The sequence below is a fragment of the Dendrobates tinctorius genome, unplaced genomic scaffold (genome assembly GCF_039654945.1).
Source record: "Dendrobates tinctorius isolate UK_male_01 unplaced genomic scaffold, ASM3965494v1 ptg000073l, whole genome shotgun sequence".
NCBI lineage: Eukaryota > Metazoa > Chordata > Amphibia > Anura > Dendrobatidae > Dendrobates > Dendrobates tinctorius.
In genome coordinates, this window is record NW_027361741.1 from 7,159,008 (window position 1) to 7,183,010 (window position 24,003).

The 24,003-nt window shown below is 43.8% G+C and overlaps 1 protein-coding gene across 2 annotated transcripts in view; it reads right to left on the reverse strand.

The window, feature by feature from the left end:
- FOXN4 (forkhead box N4) overlaps positions 1–24,003 on the reverse strand; it is a 33,934-nt gene that overhangs the window by 1,759 nt on the left and 8,172 nt on the right. For both annotated transcript variants that reach the window (XM_073582610.1, XM_073582609.1), the window contains exons 3-9: positions 5,429–5,592; positions 5,229–5,329; positions 4,180–4,290; positions 3,822–3,949; positions 3,633–3,729; positions 1,079–1,286; positions 626–994 (exon numbers count right to left, since the gene is read on the reverse strand). In XM_073582610.1, the coding sequence (XP_073438711.1) occupies positions 626–994; positions 1,079–1,286; positions 3,633–3,729; positions 3,822–3,949; positions 4,180–4,290; positions 5,229–5,329; positions 5,429–5,592 (1,178 nt within the window). The remainder of the gene's footprint in view (positions 1–625; positions 995–1,078; positions 1,287–3,632; positions 3,730–3,821; positions 3,950–4,179; positions 4,291–5,228; positions 5,330–5,428; positions 5,593–24,003) is intronic.

Genomic DNA, 24,003 nt, shown 5'->3' on the forward strand with positions numbered 1-24,003 from the left:
CTGTAACTATAGAGCGCTTTTTATACTGCACTCAGCTATGGAAATTCATCAACTACTCCAAATGATGGAAATCCAGGGCACTAGGTATATTATAATAAGCTCTGCCTATTGATTCAAAGCGCTTACCAAAGGCATAGACTTGCCAATTGTATACTATGCTTGGATGGACCAATAAATGTGGACAATATTACTGTACATCCACTGAGTACTGGCCTTGTCACATTTCCCCCATTACCAATGCAGAGCTAAACAAGGATACAGTCCCACAAGAATCACTTTAGATGTAATAAACCAGACACTGACAATCCTGTCCTTGGGCAAATGCCAGTTACAGCTGCACCTTATCCTTGTCAGACCCTTCCCTGCATGTAAATGGCTGCCCATCACTAGGCAATATATTCATTATGAATTGGTTCTTTTCCGGTAATTTGGCTCCATAGAAACCTTTTTGTTTTTTACTCTGATCACAGGATATTCTATACAAAGCAAATCGTAAAGGGCCTTCCGATGTTCTCCTCTTAGAACACTGTGAATTTTAGGAGTCTCAATCTTGTGTATAAACAATATTATAAGTTCTATACCAGTTCACGTCTGTACTGACAATGTATTAACACTAATATCCTACCTTGAAGAGCAAAATCCATGATGCTAGGATCAATGGAATCCACCTCCGTGTTCATGTCTGAGGTAATGCTGAGGAAGTCCGAAGCTCCCCTACTTATAATATGCTGGTGCAGTGGACTAGTCATGTTTGGAACCACATGGAGTGGAGGGCTTTGGGCTGGTGCAGGAGAGCTTGATGCAATTCTAGCCTGAGTTTGAATTTGATGGTGTAGAGGTATAGACTGTAAAGACAGTGTCATGACAGAATGGGGCTGAACTTGCTGGATGGGGATATTTCCAATATTTGCCATTACTGGTGGTTCAGAGGTAGCTAACTTGCTTGGAGCTTTGCAGTTTTCAGGTCTATCCATAATCAGCTTGTCCAGTTCATCTGTAATTAAAAAATGATTTTTGCAAGTTTAGGGTCAAATATGTGTGTTTATATGCAATTTCACATGTGCAAGTCCCTACTTACCCGGGTTAGCCATGCTCCTTCGAATAGCTGGTAGATCTTTCCTCTTCCACTTCTGCATCTCTTCTTCCATCTTCTCTATCTTAGCAGGATTCAGTGCCCACAGACACCCTTTGCGAGAAGATCCACTCAACTTATTCTCCACCTTTTCAAAGCATTTGTTTAGGGACAGGTTATGTCGTACTGAATTCTTCCAGCCATCAGGTGCTGTCTGTAAAGGCAAACCACAAACGGCTGAAGTGTAGATGTCCCAGTAGGCAGTCTGGTGTAATAATTAGGGAACTGTAGTCTACTGCAATGATACTAAATATTACAATATAAAATGGATGTGACTGCAAATTGTTTGTCTGACATAGTAGATATATTGTGTCCATGATCTGACTCATAGGAATTTTTTGGGAGGAGAATAAAAGTCTGCAGTCAACTCTGAGACTGCAGAATCCCACACTGTCACAATTTCCCCATATTCCCTGTGCGAGTGGGCAGTTGTGTGACAGCATGCATGTGGTTGGCATAGTCGTGGACACGTACCTATTAGATTTTCCTGCTCTTCTCTTAATAAAACAGTGAGAGAATATATAGAGGATGTAGTTGGCACATGGCCACTACTATGCAGATTGCATACTTGTGGGCGCACTTGCACAGGGAATACAGGGGAATTGTGACAGGGTGCGCATCACACACTGCCATGATTCAGTAGTCTGAAGTCACATATGGTGACTGCATATTTTTCTTTTCAGCCCATTAAAACCAGTTCAGTCGTTCTACTGCAAGTGCTCTGTGGGACTGAGAACTGGAGACTGTGCAAGCTACTAAACAAAAGCCTATGAACACCTTTGCATATAACATTTAATGATCAAATGTGCCGCAGAGCGTGAAGCAGCCATGGTCTTACTGCACCTCCTACCTTTATTGATTAAAAATATGGAAGGTTGGGGAGTGCCAACTTGTGATGGATTTAATGCTCATGTTGTGGTGACAGCTATATATGATGTGTGCTTTGTAGGCTAAAGCTTTATTCTGCTGGCAGTGGCCCTTGTAAGATGAGTCATAAAGTGATGTAAATGGTCAACCACTCTACTGCTCATTTATACTATCCTCTGTCAGAACAAAATGACTGTTAGGCTGTGTGCCCACGTAGCGATTTTTAAGTGTTTTTGCCGCGATTTTCGGTGCGAAAACGTTTAAAAATCGTGTACAGAACGCCCCCCATGCATTCCTATGGCATTCCGCACATGCTGTGCTAATGCTGCGCTTTTTTCCGCGGCGGAATCGCATCGCGGAAAAAATCGCAGCATACTCATTCTTTTGTGCGGAATCGCAAAGAATTGCCGCGATTCCGCACCCATAGGAATGCATGAGAATCGCTTACTTCCCGCATGTGGCTATGCCCACCATGCGGGAAGTTAAGCGTCTCATGTGCGGTTGGTACCCACGGTGTGGAGGAGAGGAGACTGTCCTCCAGGCCCTGGGTACCATACCCCTGTAAAAAAGAATAAAAAATAAAAAATCGGGGTATATTTACCTTCCGGCGTCCCGCGCTGCATTCCCGGCCTAAGCGTTCCCAGTAATGCCTTGCGGCACGGTCCAGTGATGACATAGTCTCGCGAGATCGCTATAGCAACGCGAGACTACGTCATCACAGGTCTCGCAAGGCATTACTGGGAACGCTGAGGCCCGGGAATGCAGCGCGGAACGCCGGAAGGTAAATATACCCCGATTTTTTTATTTTTTTTAGCATTTTAACATTCTAATCTTTTACTATTGATGCCGCATAGGCGGCCTCAATGGTAAAAAGCTGGTCACACTTGTCAAACACTATGTTTGACGAGTGTGACCAACCTGCCAATCACTTTCCAAGCAATGCTTTAAATCGCTTGGAAAGTGCTTGAATATCGCACACGAAAATCGCGGCAAAATCGCGATCATAATCATAATCGCGATTTCTGGGAAGGAGTCCGGTTTTTGGTGTGCGTTTTAACACGCACCGTGGGCACATAGCCTTAAAGCTAATCGCACGTGATAAGTGCACCCTTGGTGCCATCAAACACTTCCCACCTACTTGTTTTCTGTCTAGGTCTTCTATTCTCTGGCTCCTGTAAAGACAGAGCTGTCAATCAATGTAGATACAAAACAAGTAGATGGGAGGGTACATTGAACTATTTTGTCATGCCAAGGGTGCACTGAGGACCGGTCATTGGTCTGAATAGTCATTTTGAGTTGACAAACTCCCATATAAGTAGCCTGTGTGGCAAAGTAAACACTCTTCATGCCGGCCAATAAAAATAAAAAGCCCCAGCCCTAACTGTTGTCTCAAAGGATAGATTCATTGATTTTTGAATGTAGTCAAAATGAAGGCTTGTGAGGTGGGCAATGCATTTTTAATCTTTAACTGGTTAGTTTGCATGAGTTTAGGCCTACTGTAGATGAAGGGTAACCTAGCATGGTCTAGCTATGGTCTGTAGCTATTGTCTGCTCTGTTGGAGGTTCAGCATTTACATTCACGATGCTATCCTACATATGTTGTCATCCATAGTCATGTCATCAACTCTCTTACCTTGAAATATGGGAAATGTTCCTTCATAAAACTGTAGATCTCACTTACTGGCAGACTGCCAGTCTTGCTGTTTTTTAAGGCCATTGCAATAAGGCAGCTGTAACAAAGTAGCAAGTAGTGACTATGACAACAATATCACAAAATACTATTTTTTTTAGATTTATATCTGCACAGAAATTAGAAACGTACCTGTATGAATATATGGGCTTTGGATAATTCTTAGGGTGTAGGTCCTGTGTAGAATGAGCTGCCAGGCGTGATTGAGAATACGGAGGCTGTGCTCTGTAGGAATTATTAAATATTCCAGCAGGAGAACACTACAGTGAAAAGAACATAAGACCCATAGGATAAGGAAAACTTCACATAGATTATTATAGACCCCATAGAGCAGTAATGCTATTAACAGCTTCCACCCCGCTATGATTATCTCCCACTCACATGAATGCAGCATTCCTAAAGGTGAAAATTTGCTCTGATCATCCAGGGGTTAATGGTAGATTTAATAACACTAGGGCAGTGCCTCATAAGCAAAGTATTAGTGGTTTACCTGCTGGGAACCCTGAGATAGTGCATAGACCTGCTGGGAATGAGACTGATATAAAGGCTGCGGTGAGTGAAGGCTTGGCGACTGATGTCCACCCATGGTGTACTGGCTGATCTGTTGAGAAGAAATAAACAGGTTAGTGATTTTGCACTTAACCCTTAATTGAGAAGTCTATATCAGGGATGCATTAAGACCCCTATACACATTAGATAACTTAGCTAATCCAGCTCAGTGAAGTGTTCCTGTATATAAGGTAGTTGGAAGAGACAGCTGAACAAGTAGTGGGTGTAGGTGGGAGCAGGGACGGGTAAGTACTAATGGTGCACTGTGATGGCAAAATGGGTCTTGATTAGTGATGAGCTAGTATACTCTTTGCTCGGGTTATCCCAAGCATGCTCGGGTATCCTCCGAGTATTTTGGTGTGCTCGGAGATATAGTTTATGTCGCTGCAGCGGCATGATTTGTGGCTACTAGACAGCTTGAATACATGTGAGGAATGTCTGTTTGTTAGGGAATTACCACATGTATTCAGGCTGTCTAGCAGCCGCAAATCATTCAGCTGCGTCAACACAAACTAAATCTCCGAGCACGCCAAAATACTCGGAGGACACCTGAGCATGATCGGGAAAACCCGAGCAACGAGTATGCTCGCTCATCACTAGTCCTGATCCCTGTATGGCATTTCAGTAAGGGGTAGATGTGGTGGAAATGTTGCTATGCATATGTGCGGCTATGTTCATTTTGGTTTCATGGCGGTAGTAAAGCACTTGGCCGTTTCAGCACCACACAAACTAGAGGAGACAGAGCGTTGCATGCATAGTCTCTTCCTATTGTGAATGTGGAGGAAAGGGAACCCATTCTGCCAATAGGTGGGATTCCTGAAAATGGAACTTTTCATACATTTATGGTATATGCCTTCAATATTCCATAAATGCCTCAAATGGTCATACCCGTTTAAGTGTTATTGCATTTATTGGGATTAATTTGGTCTGACAGCTGGGACCAGAAAAGATTGTACATCCCAGGTCTATATGAATAGTTTATCCACTTACATTGGAAACATGGGGGGTGATAGTGTTAAGACCCAGAATGCCTTGCTGCATGCTCGCTGGTATATGAATCATTTGTCCAGGCATGGTGTTTGAGAGTTGGCCTATGAATGAGAACAAATATGAAGTACAAAGAACACACATACCGAGAACATGAATGCATTGCTGAGTACAAGTCTATAGTCACTGAACATGTCACCTACCTTGCTGCTGTATCACTATGTTCTGCGAGCTCATACTGTACTCCATCCTTCCACTGGTCATTTGCTGTAACCTGGGCACATCCACAGAGGTCAGCCATGACAGAGACTGTAAGTCACTAGGAAGATCATCATCTCGCATTTGGGAGGGGTCAGAGGGCACGAGCCTGCAAACATTAACAGTATAGGTAAGAAAAAGCAGTCACATTACTGTATACACTGAACAGAGAAAGGTAACAGATAAGTAAGACCCACTGATGACCAATGAAATGAATGGATTTATTGTAAAACATGGTATTTATTTGTAATTGAATTGTAGCATATGAAAACACCCAGATCTATATGTAACATTCACTTTAGTGCTTTATATTGTATAAAATCGATTAATATGACTTGTACTGATAAATCCATTGCCTTACATGCACTGACTTCTAATGAGTGTACTGCAGGTAATATCAGATGAAAGAAACAGATTAATAGATAAAACGAGGCTGCACTCATCTATGGAGCAGAACTCCGTACAGTGAGCAGCTCGGATTTTGAGCAGTCTGCCCTGACGCAGCCTTTGTATGAGAACAGCATGCTGTACCATTCATGCTCATAATATCCCTTTGCAATTATAGAAGGTGAAGGGGAGAGCGGGCCCAGCTGACCTTTATTCCAGCTCTCCGATTGGCTGAGTCATAAACAAACAAGATCAAACGAAATCATCTGAAAGCTGGGCAGGCCCGGCTGGGTTGCAACAGTTGGTTCTGTTATTGAAAGATGATTGCCTATTGTGTCCACAAACGGCTAGAGCCGACTGACACGTGTCTCCATTGTTTTGTTTTTAGGTTAATTGTTTCTCTTTTTCATTTTCCTCCCCCTCTCCTTTACCCCTCAACACAGACCCTGCATTAATCTAGCTGAATGACAGCAGACAAGCAAGGCACAAAAACATGCCATCTGCCACCCGCCTGGTGCCTACTGGCCTGAAAGAAGGGGCTTGTGATTTTGCCTTATTTTAAATCAAAAGGTCGGATAAGGGGTGTTAAGAGTCAAAACCCTGTGCAAATGCCTCCTGTCATGTGGCAAACCTCCTTCCAGGGTTGTAAAACACCATCGGGCAACATGTTAACACTTCCCATTAAACTCTCTGGGCAGCTCCTAGAACCGCAGCTATACTAATGTGTGATCGCACTACAGCAATACTCAGCCATTAGCAGCTCTTTGCCGTTTATAAGATTCTTATCTGCAGTGAGGACTTTTATCAGGAATACAAATTACCAAGTCTCGCTGCAACCCAGGTGTCCGTAGCCCCTTGGCCCTGAGATCAGAGTAAGAAGGGCAGCTGTTCAGTTCTGAATGAACATTGAACTGGATTTCATTTATTATACCACTTAATGGGCAATCTAACTGGTTACACACATGTGCCCCCTGCCCTCATTATATATATATATATATATATATATATATATATATATATATATATATATATATATATATATACACATATATATATATACACACTGCTCAAAGAAATAAAGGGAACACTAAAATACCACGTCGTAGATATCTCTGAGTGAAATATTCCAGTTGCAAATCTTTATTCATAGTGGAATGTGTTGAGAACAATTAAACTTAAACATGATCAACGTAAATCAAAATGAATATCCCATGGAGGGATGGATTTGGAAAGATACTCAAAATCAAAGTGAAAAATCAAATTACATGCTGATACAACTTTTAGCGTTCCCTTATTTTTTTGAGCAGTGTATGTGTGTGTGTGTGTATATATGTATATATATATATGTATATATATATATATATATATATATATATATATATATATATATAATGTGAGGTAGCGCTGTCATCTAAGTAGGGGATTCTCGCTAGGCAGCGAACAAAACCAGATCCGGCACGGATTTTCCAACAAATCATAACAGTCCTTGCGGTTTATTCACCATCGTAAACCATAGAAGCAACATAACTTCATAAGATCTGTATAGCGTCCATTATAGTGCTTCACTCTTTTTATCAGTGTCCAGTACGTAGGCTCTCTTAGCCTCAGAAATTATCTCACCCACGTCAGGGCTCCTCATGCGGCTTAAGCGTCCCGCACACGTTCATTCCCTCCAGGGAACTCTCAGGCACACATTGCCATTGCTCACAGCATCTACACGTGCTGTCAGGCAGGAAGCTCCAGCTCCTCAGGACCTTCCACACAGGACCAACCAGGTCCCAGCATTCACCCCTTATGACTCACCCTGGCCACAATATATCGTTCATAGCCACGCCCACTGGGTCACATGACTGACCTCATCACAGGTCCTTCAGGCATTTTCACACTCTTTACAACCGTGCTTTAAACACATCCCCTGGGTGGGTTTGTAGGTAACCAGAACCCGCCCATCTCTCTAGTTACCTGAAGACTTCTCCCTTACACTTTGAAACAACACCTCAGCAATGATATTGCTGATCACACATACACAAGTCTCCATCTCAAAGCCACCCACTTTGAGATACATAACCATCCTTCAGGATTCTGCCACTCATCTGGTCTCTTGGGACATCCACACAGCGCCCCCTAGCGGACACAGTGGTTACTACACCACATACCTCGCCCCTCTGTTCAAACTTGTGGGGTTGAACACACATTACATCAGGCTCTCGATACCAGGCACTCATTACACCTTGCCCCACAGGTCGAGAGAACCTTTTCCAACTTTCATACGGCCTCCTCTCTACGTTAGGCTTCCCCCGCCCCCAGCGGTCAGAATATCAGTCCTGCTCTTTGACCCTCCAATTACAGTCTGTCTGCGTCATCAGACACTGTCTAGTCACCACCTTCGTCTCTCTATTTGTTCCGTTCCCCGACCAGCTCCCCCGGTTGGTAAGGTCATCCGTCTTACTTGAGTCTGTCTGGTCTGAGTCTGACCCACTCAGCATCTCAACGGAACTACTGCCTCTCAACGTCATCCTGCCAGTCGAACTACCACTTGCTGACATTCTTCGGCCATCTGCCCTGTCACTTCTTAGAGGAACTCTTCGGGTCCTTACATCTTGTTTGGTTGCAGGCGGCCGCCACCTGGTATTCCGTACTTCTTTATTAATTCGCCGGCGGTCCAGCCTCAACTGCTCAATCTCGTGCAGGTACCCCACTCAATACTCCAAGAGCATCTGAAAGTCTCTCAGGCTCTCCACGGAGCCAACCACCAGAATGGGAATCCTACCCACTTCACTGGATACTTGGTCTTCATCATCAGGAGGGATCCTCACTCTCACCACACCGGAGATATTCACAAGGTCTTACTTGCATTACCTTCCCGGATCTTCCAATGATTCTCCCAATCAGAGCCTTGGGTACCGGCACCACATCTTTCCGCAAACCCAGCTGATTCATAGCCTCCCTTGCTAACTCTAGGCGTCAAGCAGCCTTCACATTACTCTGCCTGACCCGCTGTTTGGTGTGGAGACATTGTAGATGCATCTCTTTCAGGACAGCTACTCGGTTTGATGTATCTTCTCTGTCCGATACTATCACCAACTGCCGAGTCTCATTTGCCCAGTGCACCTCACACGCCTTGACCGCCTCCTTGAAAGCCTCATGCACACCTTCCTTCGCACAGGCTTCTTGCATGTCCTCTGGTACATCAATCACAAACTGGAAGGTTGTGGTCTTGCTCTCTTCCTGGACTGAAGGCTCTAGCTTTACCACGGACACTTCCCTCACTGCCGTTGACCCGACCGGGTGACTGTCTTCTTCCGTTCTTAACTCACCAACTTCACACGATTTGACCCTTTGCCACGAGGGCTACTGGCCGTTCTGTCCTGTTATCACTGGCGCTCACCCACGGTAAGTCTTCGACCAACTTCTCCCGCAGAAGACTTTTAACTACTCCTCTGAGTTTTTCCATTTCTTCCCTAAGGGTCTTGTTCACATTTTGCCACATTGACAGGTGACCTCTGAGCTCCAAGACTCCTTTCTCAAGCCCTTCCACATCTTCTCTTAAGGTGCTGTTTGCGCTGTGCCACATTGACAGGTGACTTCTGAGCTGCAAGACTTCTTTCTTGAGCTCCTCCACTCTGTGCTCAGCCGTTTGTCTCATCACAATTTCTCGCTCGAGATGTTCCTTCACTGTCTCTTTTATTAACTATCTCCTGCTCTAGTTCTCTTTTGGCCAGTATGTGTTGCACCATTACTTCTTTAATTATATCGTCAAAAGGTACCCCTGGGTTAGTCCCGTCAGTCGAGTGAACCTCCCAGTTACCCTCTGACTGTGTCTCTACACCCGTTATCTTCTCGATCAGGTTACCATCAGTCCTGTCACGAGTTTCAGTCAGCACAGCACTAGATTCTGTTCTAGTGGTGGCTACTGGCAACAACATGTCACAGTCACACCACCCCGTACGGTAAATCCCCAAGGCACTCTCTATCCATGTATCAGCTCTGCTCTTTTTGTTTACCACACCCTTCTCATTCACACTGATGTACCCTTCAGGTGACGTCAGGTCAGTAAATTCGTCCGACGCCATTCTTTCTCCGGTCGCCCCTACGTCTGGCCTGTCCACGTTAGGAGGCGTCAGCATCTCAGTGTCTGCTAGGCCCACAGTAGAAACGTCTCTACCCTCCTGCCCTACATCATCAAATATGACAAAGTCCCGGCGCCTCTCAAAGGTATACACTAAGTTTTGTGGCATACTACCGCCTCGGTACTCCCCCTTTTTCATCTGAATCAGGAATCTGTCCACCTTATAATTCACAACGCCCCCGTGGAGGCAGCGAACTCTGAAGTTTTTCTTGGTCAGAGATAAAACGAGCGGAGTTCCTGTCAGAGTCACCTGACTCTTGGAGTCCAGTCTACCAGAGACTCCTTCCTGGTAGAGCATCAAGGTACACACCTGGGGCCCGTCTTTACTACCCGGAAAGGATATCTCACATTCCTCCTAAGACATACACATACACTGCGGTACTGCAGACATACCCACTGAGTCAACCAGTGCTGCCATTTCCTGAACCACCACAATTTGGGTTACCGCCCCCTCCCGGGACTCCACCCCTTGTTGGGTTACCACTCCGATTTGGGTCACCGCCCCTTCTGGGACTCCACCCCCTTTTGGGCTACCACCCCGATTTGGGTCCCCGCCCCCTTCTGGGACTCCACCCCCTTTCGGGATCTCCCCATGTCCGTTATACCGGTCTTCTCAGACCACAGTTCACACAACACAGTTTATGTCTTAACGATACCACACAAGTCCTTGTTGGCACCACCACAGCTCCTGCTGTCACCGATCACCGACACCACCGGCTGCTGTTCACCCACACACAGCGGCTGGAGTCACTGCAGCTCCTGCTGCGCCGTCTTCGTGGACCCGCAGATCCACCAGAAGCCGCCTGTCCCCTTCGTAACCCCGTCGAGTTACCGGAAGCCGCTTGTCACCTTCGTGACCCCACTGAGCCACATCAAGCCGATTGTCAACATCTTGACTCCCACTGAGCCACCGCAGGCTGAGTTGAGAAAAGAAGAAAAGAAAAACACCACACAAAAAAACTCAAAAACTCACGTGTCCTTTCTGTGTGTTATTCAGGACATACCGTCTCCGCCTGAGACCGTCCAACACACAGGGTGCACCGGGTGCTATTCAGGGAGCGACCCTCCTCCCAGGGTTTCCCAAAACATCGGCCACACCAACACAAAACTCACGTGTCCTGTGTGCTATTCAGGACGTACCGTCTCCGCCTGAGACCGTCCAACACACCGGGCGCTATTCAGGGAGCCGACTCTCTTTCCAGGGTTTCCCAACGCACCGGCCTTACCAGGTCCAGGGGCTTAGCGGGTGCTATTCAGGACATCCGTCTCCGCCTGAGACTGCCCAACACTCACGCCTCACCAGGTCCAAGGTCATACCACGTGCTCCAGGGATCTTCCCAACACTGACCCTCCAGGAACAAAGTCTTTCCCACTAACCCAGGTCAGTACCACACGAACACCAGTCCGTTGCCTGTGTCGGCCACACAGGTCCTCAGATACCTCTTCTCCTCAGAGGCACCCTATAGCAATCACCAGTCTCTTTCTCACTGACCTTGGTCAGTACAACACGGCTTTCATGGCCGTCACCTGCTGGCCGTGCAGGTTCTCGGACCCCTCTACCACAGAGGTATCCTATAAGTCTTTTCTCCTGGGGTAACGGCCGCACTGGGCTCACCGATCCGGACAGTGCCTTACTCACTAGGCCGCCCCACGGTTCCAGAACCACAGCCAGGCAGTGGCTTCCCCGACCATCAGCCTTCCTGGCTCAGCGTTGCCAGCACTGCAACATACGCCTTTGGAAACCGTTGCCCTTAGCAACCGACTTTGCAGTCCTCTTCCGTTGCTCCCAGCAACAAGGCTACAACAATGCCCATAGCTTTCTCCACCAAATGTGAGGTAGCGCTGTCATCTAACTAGGGGATTCTCGCTAGGCAGCGAACAAAACCAGATCCGGCACGGATTTTCCAACAAATCATAACAGTCCTTGCGGTTTATTCATGCCTCATAAACCGTAGAAGCAACATAACTTCATAAGATCTGTATAGTGTCCATTATAGTGCTTCACTCTTTTTATCAGTGTCCAGTACGTAAGCTCTCTTAGCCTCAGAAATTATCTCACCCACGTCAGGGCTCCTCATGCGGCTTTAGCGTCCCGCACACGTTCATTCCCTCCAGAGAACTCTCAGGCACACATTGCCATTGCTCACAGCGTCCACATGTGCTGTCAGGCAGGAAGCTCCAGCTCCGCAGGACCTTCCACACGGGACCAACCAGGTCCCAGCCTTCACCCCTTGTGACTCACCCTGGCCACATTATATCATTCATAGCCACGCCCACTGGGTCACATGACTCTGACCTCATCACAGGTCCTTCAGGCATTTTCACACTCTTTACAACCGTGCTTTAAACACATCCCCGGGTGGGTTTGTAGGTAACCAGAACCCGCCCATCTCTCTAGTTACCTGAAGACTTCTCCCTTACACTTTGAAACAACACCTCAGCAATGATATTGCTGATCACACATACACAAGTCTCCATCTCAAAGCCACCCACTTTGAGATACATAACCATCCTTCAGGATTCTGCCACTCATCCGTTCTCTTGGGACATCCACACAGCGCCCCCTAGCGGACACAGTGGTTACTGCACAACAATATAATATATATATATACATACTGTATATATGTGTGCTTGTGCACCCAGCTACTCCGATGAGACCCACAAACTACACGTTTGGTAGAGCAGCTTAGTATACATTTTTTGCAAAAAAAGGTATCAACCAAATACCCTATTTTGTTATCATCTTTTTACTAGCACTTGCTGTTTACTGCTACTTTTTTTACAACAGAGTATTTTTATACGTTTGTTATATTGTGTTTTTCTGTGTTTTAGTCTTTTGGTGGTGTGAACACTGTCCTACAGACTTGTTCACTGTGTGCATGGCCCATGTGTTTATATTCATAAAGATCAGTATATAAAGCATAACATACAGTACGCATATATTTAGTAACTTAGGATGTGTTTTGCTGTTTTCTTGCCATTCTTTTAGTCTCAAGATGGCCATGTTTTTTGGACAGATCCTGTCAAACTCTATAGAGAGTGTAAAGACAAGGGTCAGATTGGTAGGGATTTCCCTAAAAATTTGTTTAGTTATAAAGGTAATGGTTTGCTAATGGGGAGGGTTATAGCTGTTAATTGTAAGCTATCTTATGTCCATGGCCATCTTAGGGATGTGGGTTAAATGGGTTTTCTGGCCTTACGATATTGATCATTAATATCAGAACAGTGGGGGACATAAACCTGGCACACCCACAGCTCAGCTGCTATCAGAGCAGACAGCCAGATGCAAACAGTGGACAGATCGGAACAGTACAAGCTTGTTCCATGTGGAGTAGCCACTGCCCAGATCTGTTCAATTTCTATTAAATTTAATAGGAGATGAGCTGTAGTTCTAAAAACTGAAGAACGACTTTTTTCCCTTAAGGCTAAGGAAAGAAGCTGCGTCAAAAACGCAGGTTTTGCTGCGTTTTTTTCCATTCAATTCAACAGATGAAAACAGCTGAAACAACGCTGAAAGAAGTGACATGCTCTGTGTCCAAAAACGCAGCAAAGCACAAAATAATGATGACAAAAAATCCAAGCTGTGTGCATGAAATTTCTGAAATCTCATAGACATAGCTGGTACTGTCAAATGCAGCTGAAAATTAGCATAAAAAAGCTGAAAAAAAGCCCAGTGTTAACATAGCCTTAGTGTCTGGGTTTGTAGAATAGAAATACAGGGGTTCAGCACCTTATATTGCATTTTCCAAGCTTGTCATAGAAGTCTATAGGGATTCAACTATAAAAACACAACAGATTTTCTGTACAAAAAAACAAAATGGAAAAAAATGCAGCGACTATGCTACATGCGTATATAGCCCAAAGAGTAGAAAAATAAGATAGGTAGATGAGTATTACAAGTATGAAGAGCTCTATGAAGAGGAGTATTGTACAGAGACAAGATGCACATTTTGGACTTTTACTAGTGACCAGTGTGTGTTGTATCAATGCAGACAGAGAATAGGATGTAGGTACCTGCAACTGATGGGGATCGTACGATTATTGGTATGAGAATCATAAATGGACAAGCAAAAAAGGCAGGGGCAAAGTGTACTACATGAAGAGGTTTAGTAAAAGGGAAGGCAGTAAAGGATTGCAGGGGGCATTGTATTAGATAAAAAGGTAAAGTGAATTAGATAAATAAAAAAGGTGTTTGTAAGGGAGGTTAAGAGGTAATTTAGAGATTAGGAATGAGTTCATGTATAGACCACAACAGCATAAAATAAGTCCATTGCTTTACTTAAAAAGTGAAGCCAGATGCTACCATATAATAATTATAACATCTAGAAATAGATTCCAGAAATATAAGAAATTCCAAAACTGAGGTTGCATTACATATACAGTAGGAAACATATTCAAGCGGCTTGTGAGATTTGCATGGGCCATGTGTATTATGGTTTGCTCTACTTTGAAATAAAAATAATTACAGAAAGGTTATCTCTTTATATATAAAACTGAATGTGTGTGTATCACCAACCAATCACGAAGCATCTTTCATTTCACCAGAGCTGTATAAAAGAAGCTGAGCTGTGATTGGTTGCTATGAGCAACAGTTTTCCTTGCAACCAATCACTAAGCATCTCTCATTTCACCAGAGCTGGTTAATAGAAGCTGAGCTGTGATTGGTTGCTATGAGCAAGTTTTCCCACTTGACAACACCTCAGCAGACACAGACACTGGATATTAGGGGGATTAGTCTGGTGGCTCTGGCTGACGGGATGATGTGAGATATTAGGGGTAGAAGTCTGGTGGCTCTGGCTGACGGGATGATGTGGGATATTAGGGGTAGTAGTCCGGCGGCTGTGACGGGATGATGTGTAATATTAGGGGTAGTAGTCCGGTGGCTCTGGCTGATGGGATGATGTGGGATATTAGGGATAGTAGTCCGGTGGCTCTGGCTGATGTGGGATATTAGTGGTAGTAGTCCGGTGGCTCTGGCTGACAGGATGATGTGGGATATTATAGTGAACGGGGCTATGCGGAGTGGGCGGGGCTATGCACTCAGCTTTACATATATATATATAGAATCATTATAATTTGCTATAACTAACCGTAGTTAGTTACTATGCCAGGGCAGCGCCGGGCTCTTCAGCTAGTATTGTATATAAACAAGTTTAAAGACACCACATTACAAAGTTACAGTATAGAGTATTGCTCTGTTTAAGGCCATCCTGTCACATCGACAATGTAATCCAATCTGCAGGCTGCATGCTATAGAGCAGCTTGATATATAATTTTGTGGGAAAAAAATATTGTGATTTATTCATTTAAACCTATGCTTATTCCAGGCTAAAGTGGGCAGTCCTAAACACTGAGCTAAAGCTGACAATAACAGGAGATCTAAATGAATAAAACTCAGGTTATTCTAAGGGTCTATAAACATTGCCTGATTATGGTGAATGAGCGACCTGTTCTGCCGAGAACAATGGCAGCCCTTGGGCACTCAACGACCTATTACAGATTGATCAATGCGATGTGAAGCAGGGCTGGCCTGTGTAAATTGGCTATTAGATGACCTCTAATCAGCTAACGAGCAGAGGACTGAAGGTGGTTTTGTGCCCCAGGTCATCCCATAAGTGTACCCCAAGTGTTTTCCTTCAATCTGTTCAGCTCCTCCTGCTCTATATCATTCTGCCTGCACATTGGACTGTATTTTCAATGTGACAGGATCATTTAAATATGTAAATTGCCGCTTCAGAGAGGAAGATACTAGACCTCTAGAGCCACCTATTAGATGTTGCAATTCAAAAAGTCAATTTTGACTCTTCACGAGCCTTGCCACATGTCTTAAGAAAAGAAGTCAAACCAGAAACTCCACAGACACGTTTTGTGGTATTTGCCCCATATCATTACAAATTAAGAGGTCTGATTTTACTTGGTGGGTGGCCTCTGAGAGGTGGTTAAGGGGTAACATTTCTCCATATGAGTGCCAAGTCAGCGTGAGGAGACTCATAGGCCAGGCAATGCTCCTCTCTAAATTTAAATATTCTAATTTCCTCTTCAGAAACAAAGGGAACTGTATCAGTGGGATAAATCCTCCTAAGCTGTCTGGCATGTAGGGCGTAGGAAGATGAATAAAATGATAACTTGATATCTGCGATACTACATCTTATTCCAGAGCTAGGCATGTTTTTCTTATATGTAAATGAGCTGTTTAGGGCTATGGGCTGGACACTGATCTGCATGAGATTCTGCCTCCAGACTTTGTTTCAAATAAAATGGGGTGTTACCAGTGTGAGACACATAAAGAGAATCTGTCAGCATGAATCTGACATGAGTTAGGGGTTAAAACAGAGATTTCAGCGATGTGTCACTTAATAGGCTGTGTGCTCTTGTTTACTCGCAGTGAAGGTTTTATCACTAGGACATTATCATTGCTGTGACTATGTGCCTGGTGCCAAGCAGTCTAACCATACCCCCTCCTCCAAAAAGCAGTTCACTATTAATAGATAATGTACATACAGACCCTGGTGTGGACAGGGATAGCTTTCTCAGCTATGCTTCATGATACAGCTAAAACTCTGTCAGAATTGCTGCACTCTGTAAACTAAGTGATACATTGTTGGAATCAGGGTCTCTTTTCGTACATGATACTGCTCTCAGATGAGGTAGCAAGAACCTGCAGAAAGATTCCCTTTAACTAACACAGAACAGTAGAACTGTACTCATGTGTCCTTACAAACACATTTACTAAAGCTCTCACAGGTCTGCTGTATTGCAACACCGGCTGCCTGTGAAAGCTGAAGAACTGAGAGGACACCTGCAGATGTGTTTAAAGAGAATCTGTCACCAAGTTTTTGCCACCTTATCTGAGAGCAGCATAATGTAGAGACAGAGACACTGATTCCAGTGATGTGTCACTTACTGAGCTGCTTTGTGTAGTTTTTTTTTATAAAATCACTGTTTTAACACCAGGAGGTTATCACTAGAGGACTATTAAATCTCCTGCCATGTATCCCCCCATAGTCATGAACTCTGCATAACTCCACCCCCTCCGGTGATTGAAAGCTTTCCGTGTAAACTGTACATGGGCAGAAATCTTCCAATTACTGATGTAGGCGGGGTTACACAGTTTAACAGTGTAAGGACTGGCGAAGAGCTGATGCGTCCGAATACCGATTAGCCAGATGGATGAACTTGGCCGCTGCAATAAGTATGGACTGGAGAGGGGATAGTCGAGTAACGGGGAGGCCAATTAATAGAGCGTTGCAGTAATCCAGGCGGGAGTGGATCAATGCTACAGTGAGGGTTTTTGTTGTTTCCATGGTGAGAAAAGGGCGGATTCTAGAGATGTTCTTTAGGTGTAAGCGGCAAGAGCGGGCAAGAGATTGTATATGGGATGTGAAGGAGAGATTGGTGTCAAACATAACACCCAGACAGCGCACCAGCTGCCGGGGTGTTATTGTGGTACCACCCACGGAGAGGGAAATGTCAGATTTAGGGAGGTTAGAAGACGGCGGGAGCAGAAGAAGTTCAGTTTTGGAGAGGTTGAGTTTCAGATCGAGAGCGGTAATGATGTTGCAGACTGCGGACAGACAGTCACTGGCGTTCTGTAGTACAGCGGGGGTAAGGTCGGGGGGACGACGTGTATAGTCTCTACGCATTTCTTCTCATGTAGAGCAAGACAGGGAGGGGGGAGCAGGTGAATAAGCCCCGCCCAGCGGACCGGACCGTGGCAGTTTACATACATCTGAACCAATATAAAAAAGGTATTTATGCATGAAAGGTGCGGGGTCAGGGGGAAGCAAAAGTACTAAGAGAATCCTTATGTGACACACAATTGAATGATATCATTATATGATATCTCAAAAAAGGGGTGACAAATTCCCTTTAAGTTGATTGGCACATCCAAAAAATAGATCAAATCTTCAAATTTTATTCCATAATATTAAACTATTAAAATCCACATGCTGATGATAGAAAAAAAACACTATGATGCGTTTCTGGCACTTATAGAGAATGAATAAGTGTCACCTGTTGGTGCCAGAAACGCGTCAGTTTTCTAATTCACTCAACATGGGTTTGCTCATTTTTATGGATTTATAATAAAGTATTTTTTTATTCTTTTGATGGAAGTGCAGCAAAATTCCTCTATTTTTTGGTCTGCCGTGCTGCACCAGCAGGATTTGGCACCCATCGATGCCGTAGTCTAAGCGTCACATGGCGTAGACAAGCGTAGAGAGCTCTATACCTTTCTCTTTTAAATAACACAACATAAACTCTATTCCAGTGTTTGAAATATTATCTAAACCAGAAAAACGCTTTCACCGATATAAATTCAGCAAGTAAATCCTTATTGATCTGTTTTTCTTGTTATGCAGTTTAATATTTTGGGTTAAACTTACTCAGCTTTTGAATTTTGCTGGGACTACTGCTGCATCTTCTTGTCCAGCTGCCTAACCTTCTCCTGCGGTTCCTGTCCTAAGATCCACCAGCAGTGTCTCATAGCTAGCCAACCAACCAGCGCCAAACTTAGTGGCACTTAGAAGAGGCCTCAGGGGAGCTTTCTGTGACAACTCCTCAAGCTGTGCATTGTGTATAATGCAGATCATGAAGAGAGTTAAGCCCCCTTTACATTTAGCGATGCACCAGCGATCCGACCCGGTCAGGATCGCTGGTGCATCGCTAAATGATCGCTAGTGAGCTGTCACACAGGCAGATCTCACAGCGATGCAGCAGCGACGATACTCACCTTTCACACACAGCGATCCTGACGTCCTCCCGCCCACCTCCACGCGTCGCTCATTGGCGCCAGCAGGAAGCCCAGCAGGAAGCGCCCGACGAGAAATGGAGCCGGACATTCTCGCGCGATCAGCGATGGACAGCGGGGGAGCCGGTCGGAGGTAAGTATCACACAGCGATATCGCTATAACGTCACAAAATCGGTGACGTTATAGCGATATCGCTATGTGTAAAACCCCCTTTACATGAGAAATGCTGGAAGAGGAGCCAGGTTAAAGCCCCTTTACATGGAGCAATAGTTCTTACGATTCCTGCATTTACAAATAGATGAAACTCATTCTAACATTGTATCTCCTTGTAACTTATTAACGAGTCTCCATGCACAAAATAATCAATAATACATCATATAACTATTGTAGCTGATAAAATATGTACATGTCCAAGTGATCATTACCGTTAACTTGATTAGTAATTGGAGGGGGCGCTCTTTTAACATTCACAGAATATGAGCTAATGTCAAAGCTTCTTCAAATTATTTATAATTGATTTTTTACAATTTTCATTCATTTGTTGGGGGTCTGAAAAATGGCTAGATACAAATGCTTTAGGTAAAAGAACTTTGAAACAGTACTGGAGGTTCCCTAAATGGAGCAACGGAAGCCAAAACTAGGGAACACATTACAATACCATCTCATATGTTCTGAATATATTCACACAAAATATGCAATCTTGATCTAATGAAAATGTTTCACTAAATTTACTTTCACATCAAACATCGCAGACATTCACAATCATCAGGCAGCATAAATGAAACCACACATGGTCTAACTATCAATTTAAGCATAATTAATTGCCATTAATTAGATCCATTAATAACTGGGGTGGAGTTTGGACCTGACACCATCAAGCCTAAAACATTGCGATGCACATAGGGTCTTTCCCCACCATGTCCAAAACACAATCCTAATCCAATCTGACATGCCAGCATTCCCATGGTACTATGCTGCTCTAGGGCAATTCAGCCTCTTTGTGGAAGTTTATATCAGGGTGGTCCTGATGAAATTAATATGCGGGGGTGAAACAATGGTGGTTTGGTGTAACATTATTATTTCTGACTCATGCGGTCTAAGGTTGGAGAAATCAAGGATCGTCATTTTGTATTTTAAACATGGCCAGTCCTTTAATACCAGTAAGATAAGCGGCACCAGAGATGTCCAGCTGAAGGTAGTGATTACCATGAATGCTTGGCTGATCTGAGCACACATAGTTAGGAGGAAGATAAAGGACAGAGCTATCAGAAAAATATAACTTAAAGGGGTTATCCACTACTAGGACAACCCCTTCTCATACCCCACGCTTGGCCCCGATAAAATAAAAAAGCCTATACTCACCTCCCGTGCCCACTGCGTCATCACTCGCGATCCCGGTGCTCTGATGCGGTTGCATGACCAGTGATGTCTGGTGCCCAATCAGCGCTGGGGTCACTGTCCCCGTCTTTGGACAAATTGAACAGGAAGAAGTTTGGGCTGAATCTGATTTCTGACTTCCTTTTCATGTTCAATTTGTCCAAAGACGGGGACAGTGACACCAGTGCTGATTGGGCATCAGGGTCGGAGTGCTGACACGGCCGAAACGGCGCGGCATGGGAAGTGAGTATAAGTTTATTAATTTGATCACGGCCAAGCGTGGGGTATCTTTATGTTGAAGGCCCAGCTTTAGACTAGATAAACACATCCCTATTTTATTTCTGGGAACAATAATAGATTCCCACCTGGAACAAGTCCAACCCGGTCTACTGAACTCAATGCGGATTATTATAGACATTACACACAGGATAAAAAAAGCAGAAGTTTTATTACTTTAAGAAAATTGTCATATTCTGGTAAATAAATGGTTCTAGTTTTTATTTTGACACAGGGATTACTACAATATACAGAAGGTGAAATAAGCATTGAACATGTCACCAATTTTCTAAGTAAATATATTTCTAAAGGTGCTCTTGACATTAAAGGGAACTTGTCAGCACTTTTCACCGATATAAGACACGGCCAGTGCCTTTCAGTGCTTATCTACAGCATTCTATAATGCTGAAGATAAGACCCCGATCCGACCTGGAAGAATTGAAAAATAACATGATAAAAATCAGGTAAAAGTCAGCATACCGGTATCTGCAAAGTCCCCAGGCTGACCAACGCCCAGCTCAGATCGTGGTGAGCAGCCACAACAATCAACGAAGCAAGAGAAAGAATGATCTAGCTAGAGACGAAGGTGGCTAAAACTTTAGGAATCTTTATTAAACAACCTTTAAAATTTCCCAAAAAATATGCATAGCAAGCACCTGGCACACCAGTGAAGGCGATCGACGCGTTTGAACTGAAAGTCTTACTCATGATCACTCTTCCTCTTGCTTAACTGAAAAATAAGTTTTATTATACTCACCCGGGGTGGGGCAGTCTGGTCCAATGGGTGTCGCGGGTCAAGCACCTTCCATCTTCTTGCGATGCCTCCTTCCTACTTGGTTCATGGCTCACCGGCATCACGCTCCTGCACAGGCGTACTTCTCTGCCCTGTTGAGGGCAGAGCAAATTACTGCATTGCGCAGGCACCAGGAAAGGTCAGAGAAGGAGCACGATGCCGGGGAGCCATGAACCAAGCAGGAAGGCAGCGTCGCAAGAAGATGGGAGGCGCCGGACTCACGACACCCATCAGACCGGACTGCCCTGACGGGTGAGTATAATAAAACTTATGTTTCTTATCTTTCACGTTGGATCGGGGGCTTGTCTACAGCATTATAGAATGCTGTAGATAAGCCCTGGAAGGCACTGGCTGTATCTTATATCGGCCAAAAGTGCTGACAGGTTGGCTTTAAATTCTCACCACATCTGGGTAACAACCCAACCAATCCACACAGACAAAGAAGTTATGTGTAACAATGAGAAATGACACAGGGAAGTATTGAACACACTTTCTGAAATTTATTTAATACTTTGTACAAAAGCCTTAGTTGGTGATGACATCTTCAAGATGCCTCTTCTATGGAGAAACTAGTAGCATGCATTGCTTAGGTGTGATTTTGGCCCATCCTTCCACACAAACACTCTTCATATCCTGAAGTTTCTGTGGGCTCCTACTATGAACTCCGAGCTTTAGTTCCTTACATAAATTTTCCATTGGATTTTTGTCAGGTGATTGGCAGGGCCATTCTAGCAGCTTTATTTTCTTTCTCTGAAACCAATCCAGAGTTTCCTTGGAGGTGTGTTTAGGACCATTGTCTTGCTGAAATGTCCACCCTTGTTTCACTTTCATCATCCTGGTAGATAGTGGCAGATTTTTTATAAAGAACGTCTTGGTACATTTGTCTATTCATCCTTCCTTTAATTATTATTATTCAGTGCTGTATGCTGAAAAATAGCCCCACAACATGATGTTCCCACCTTCAAACCTCTCTTTTAGTATGGTGATTTTATTATGGCATACACATAGTTCAATGTTAGTCTCATCTGACCAGACTATATTCTCCAGGATTGCACGGACTTGTCTAAAAGTTGTTGAGCAAACTTGAACATGCTTTTTGTCCAGCAATGGAGTCTTGCATGGTGCTTGTGCATACAGGCCATAGCGGTGGAGTGCATTACTTATTTATTTGAAGCAATTATGCCTGCTGATTCCCTGTATTTTTGTGGCTCTCCACAGGAGGTACTTGGCTCTTGGACAACTCTTCTGATAATTCTTTTCACTACTCTGTCTGAAATATTGCAGGGAGCATCTGGTCATGGTCATGGCCGGTTTATGATGAAATTATGTTCTTTCCACTTCAGGACTATCGCCCCAACAGTGCTCACTGGAACCTTCAGTAGTTTAGAAATGCTTTTATCAAAGCTATAAGTATATTTTGAAACAATAAGGTTACAAAGGTATTGAGGCAGCTCACTGGTTTTACACATCATGAGATGTTTCTTGTGTGGCGCCTTGATAATGAGACACCTTTTTATAGGACATCTGTTGAACCAGCTGATATTATTTTTCACTAAGTGGCAGGATTGCTTTCTAATTTCTGATGGATTTCAGCTGGTGTCATGACTTTCCATGACTTTTTGCACCTCTCTTGGATACCTATGGTTTGATTTCTTTACCTGTGTGAATATATCATGTCAAGAGAACCTTTAGAAATATATTTACTTAGAAAACTGGTGATGTATTCAACTTATTTCACCCGCTGTACCTAAAATAATTTAAGGAAAAGCTTTAAATATTCAGATAAGGACATTATATGAGGTCACTGAATTTTTCAAATAATTTTCAAAGTGGACATGTCAGTTCTCCTAACAATAATTGCTGTTACTGCCAGTCTGTGTAGGCACATGTTGTACTGGTAAAGGGAATAGTAGAACGCAATTATTATGATTTTTAAAAAAATATATTTTCCCAAATGAAGAGGAACAGCAATAGAGTTAGGAGAAAAAGATGATCCAGAACTATTACTTCATATGGAGTACAAGTACACCTATCATTTTAACAAAGTTTTGACATTCTGAGCCCTTTCATTTCTAATTCGATCTCATCAGAGAGTGAAGCAAGAGGCATAAGGATTTATAGAAAGTAGTAGGCACTGGTAATGAATAGTCTATAGACTTTCTTTGAATCTGAACAGAGCCAAACAGAAACAATTGCTCAGCTAAGGTTTTTTCCCCTTCATTTTAGCAATCTTTGAGGGTTCAACACTTGGACCATCACTGATACAAACTGAGATTTTTCTGTGACATATCAGAAATGTATTAAACTGATAGGTGATATTTAAAATAGCACTCTGAGCATGACTCGGCAATCAAATGCTCTCAGATGGACAAGAAGAGTAAGTCTCAGCCAGGAAGAGTCAGTGTCTGATCTCCCCAAATGCAAAAGGACAAACAGTTAAAGTTCAACTGCTTAATCCTTATCTCATCGACATCTGCTGTAGACAAAGAGTTGGGAGGCTCATATACAATCCAACCAACATACAGCTGAATTTGATCATCATACATATAATGTGTATGACCAGCTTAACTGTCTAGACTATCTGTGAATACTGTGTGCAGAAGCTGCAATATTTCCTATGAAATGAGATGCTGCTTCACTGTGTCTCCTGCCTGTAAGAGCTGACAGGGAGAAACCTATTACAAACTGGAGGCAGGGAGACAGGCTAAAACTGCATGATATTGAGATTCTGCTTTTAAGAGACAGCAATCCATTACTTGCTGTATAAAGATTAGCTTTACCATAGTAACTGCAGTTTGATAAGATCCT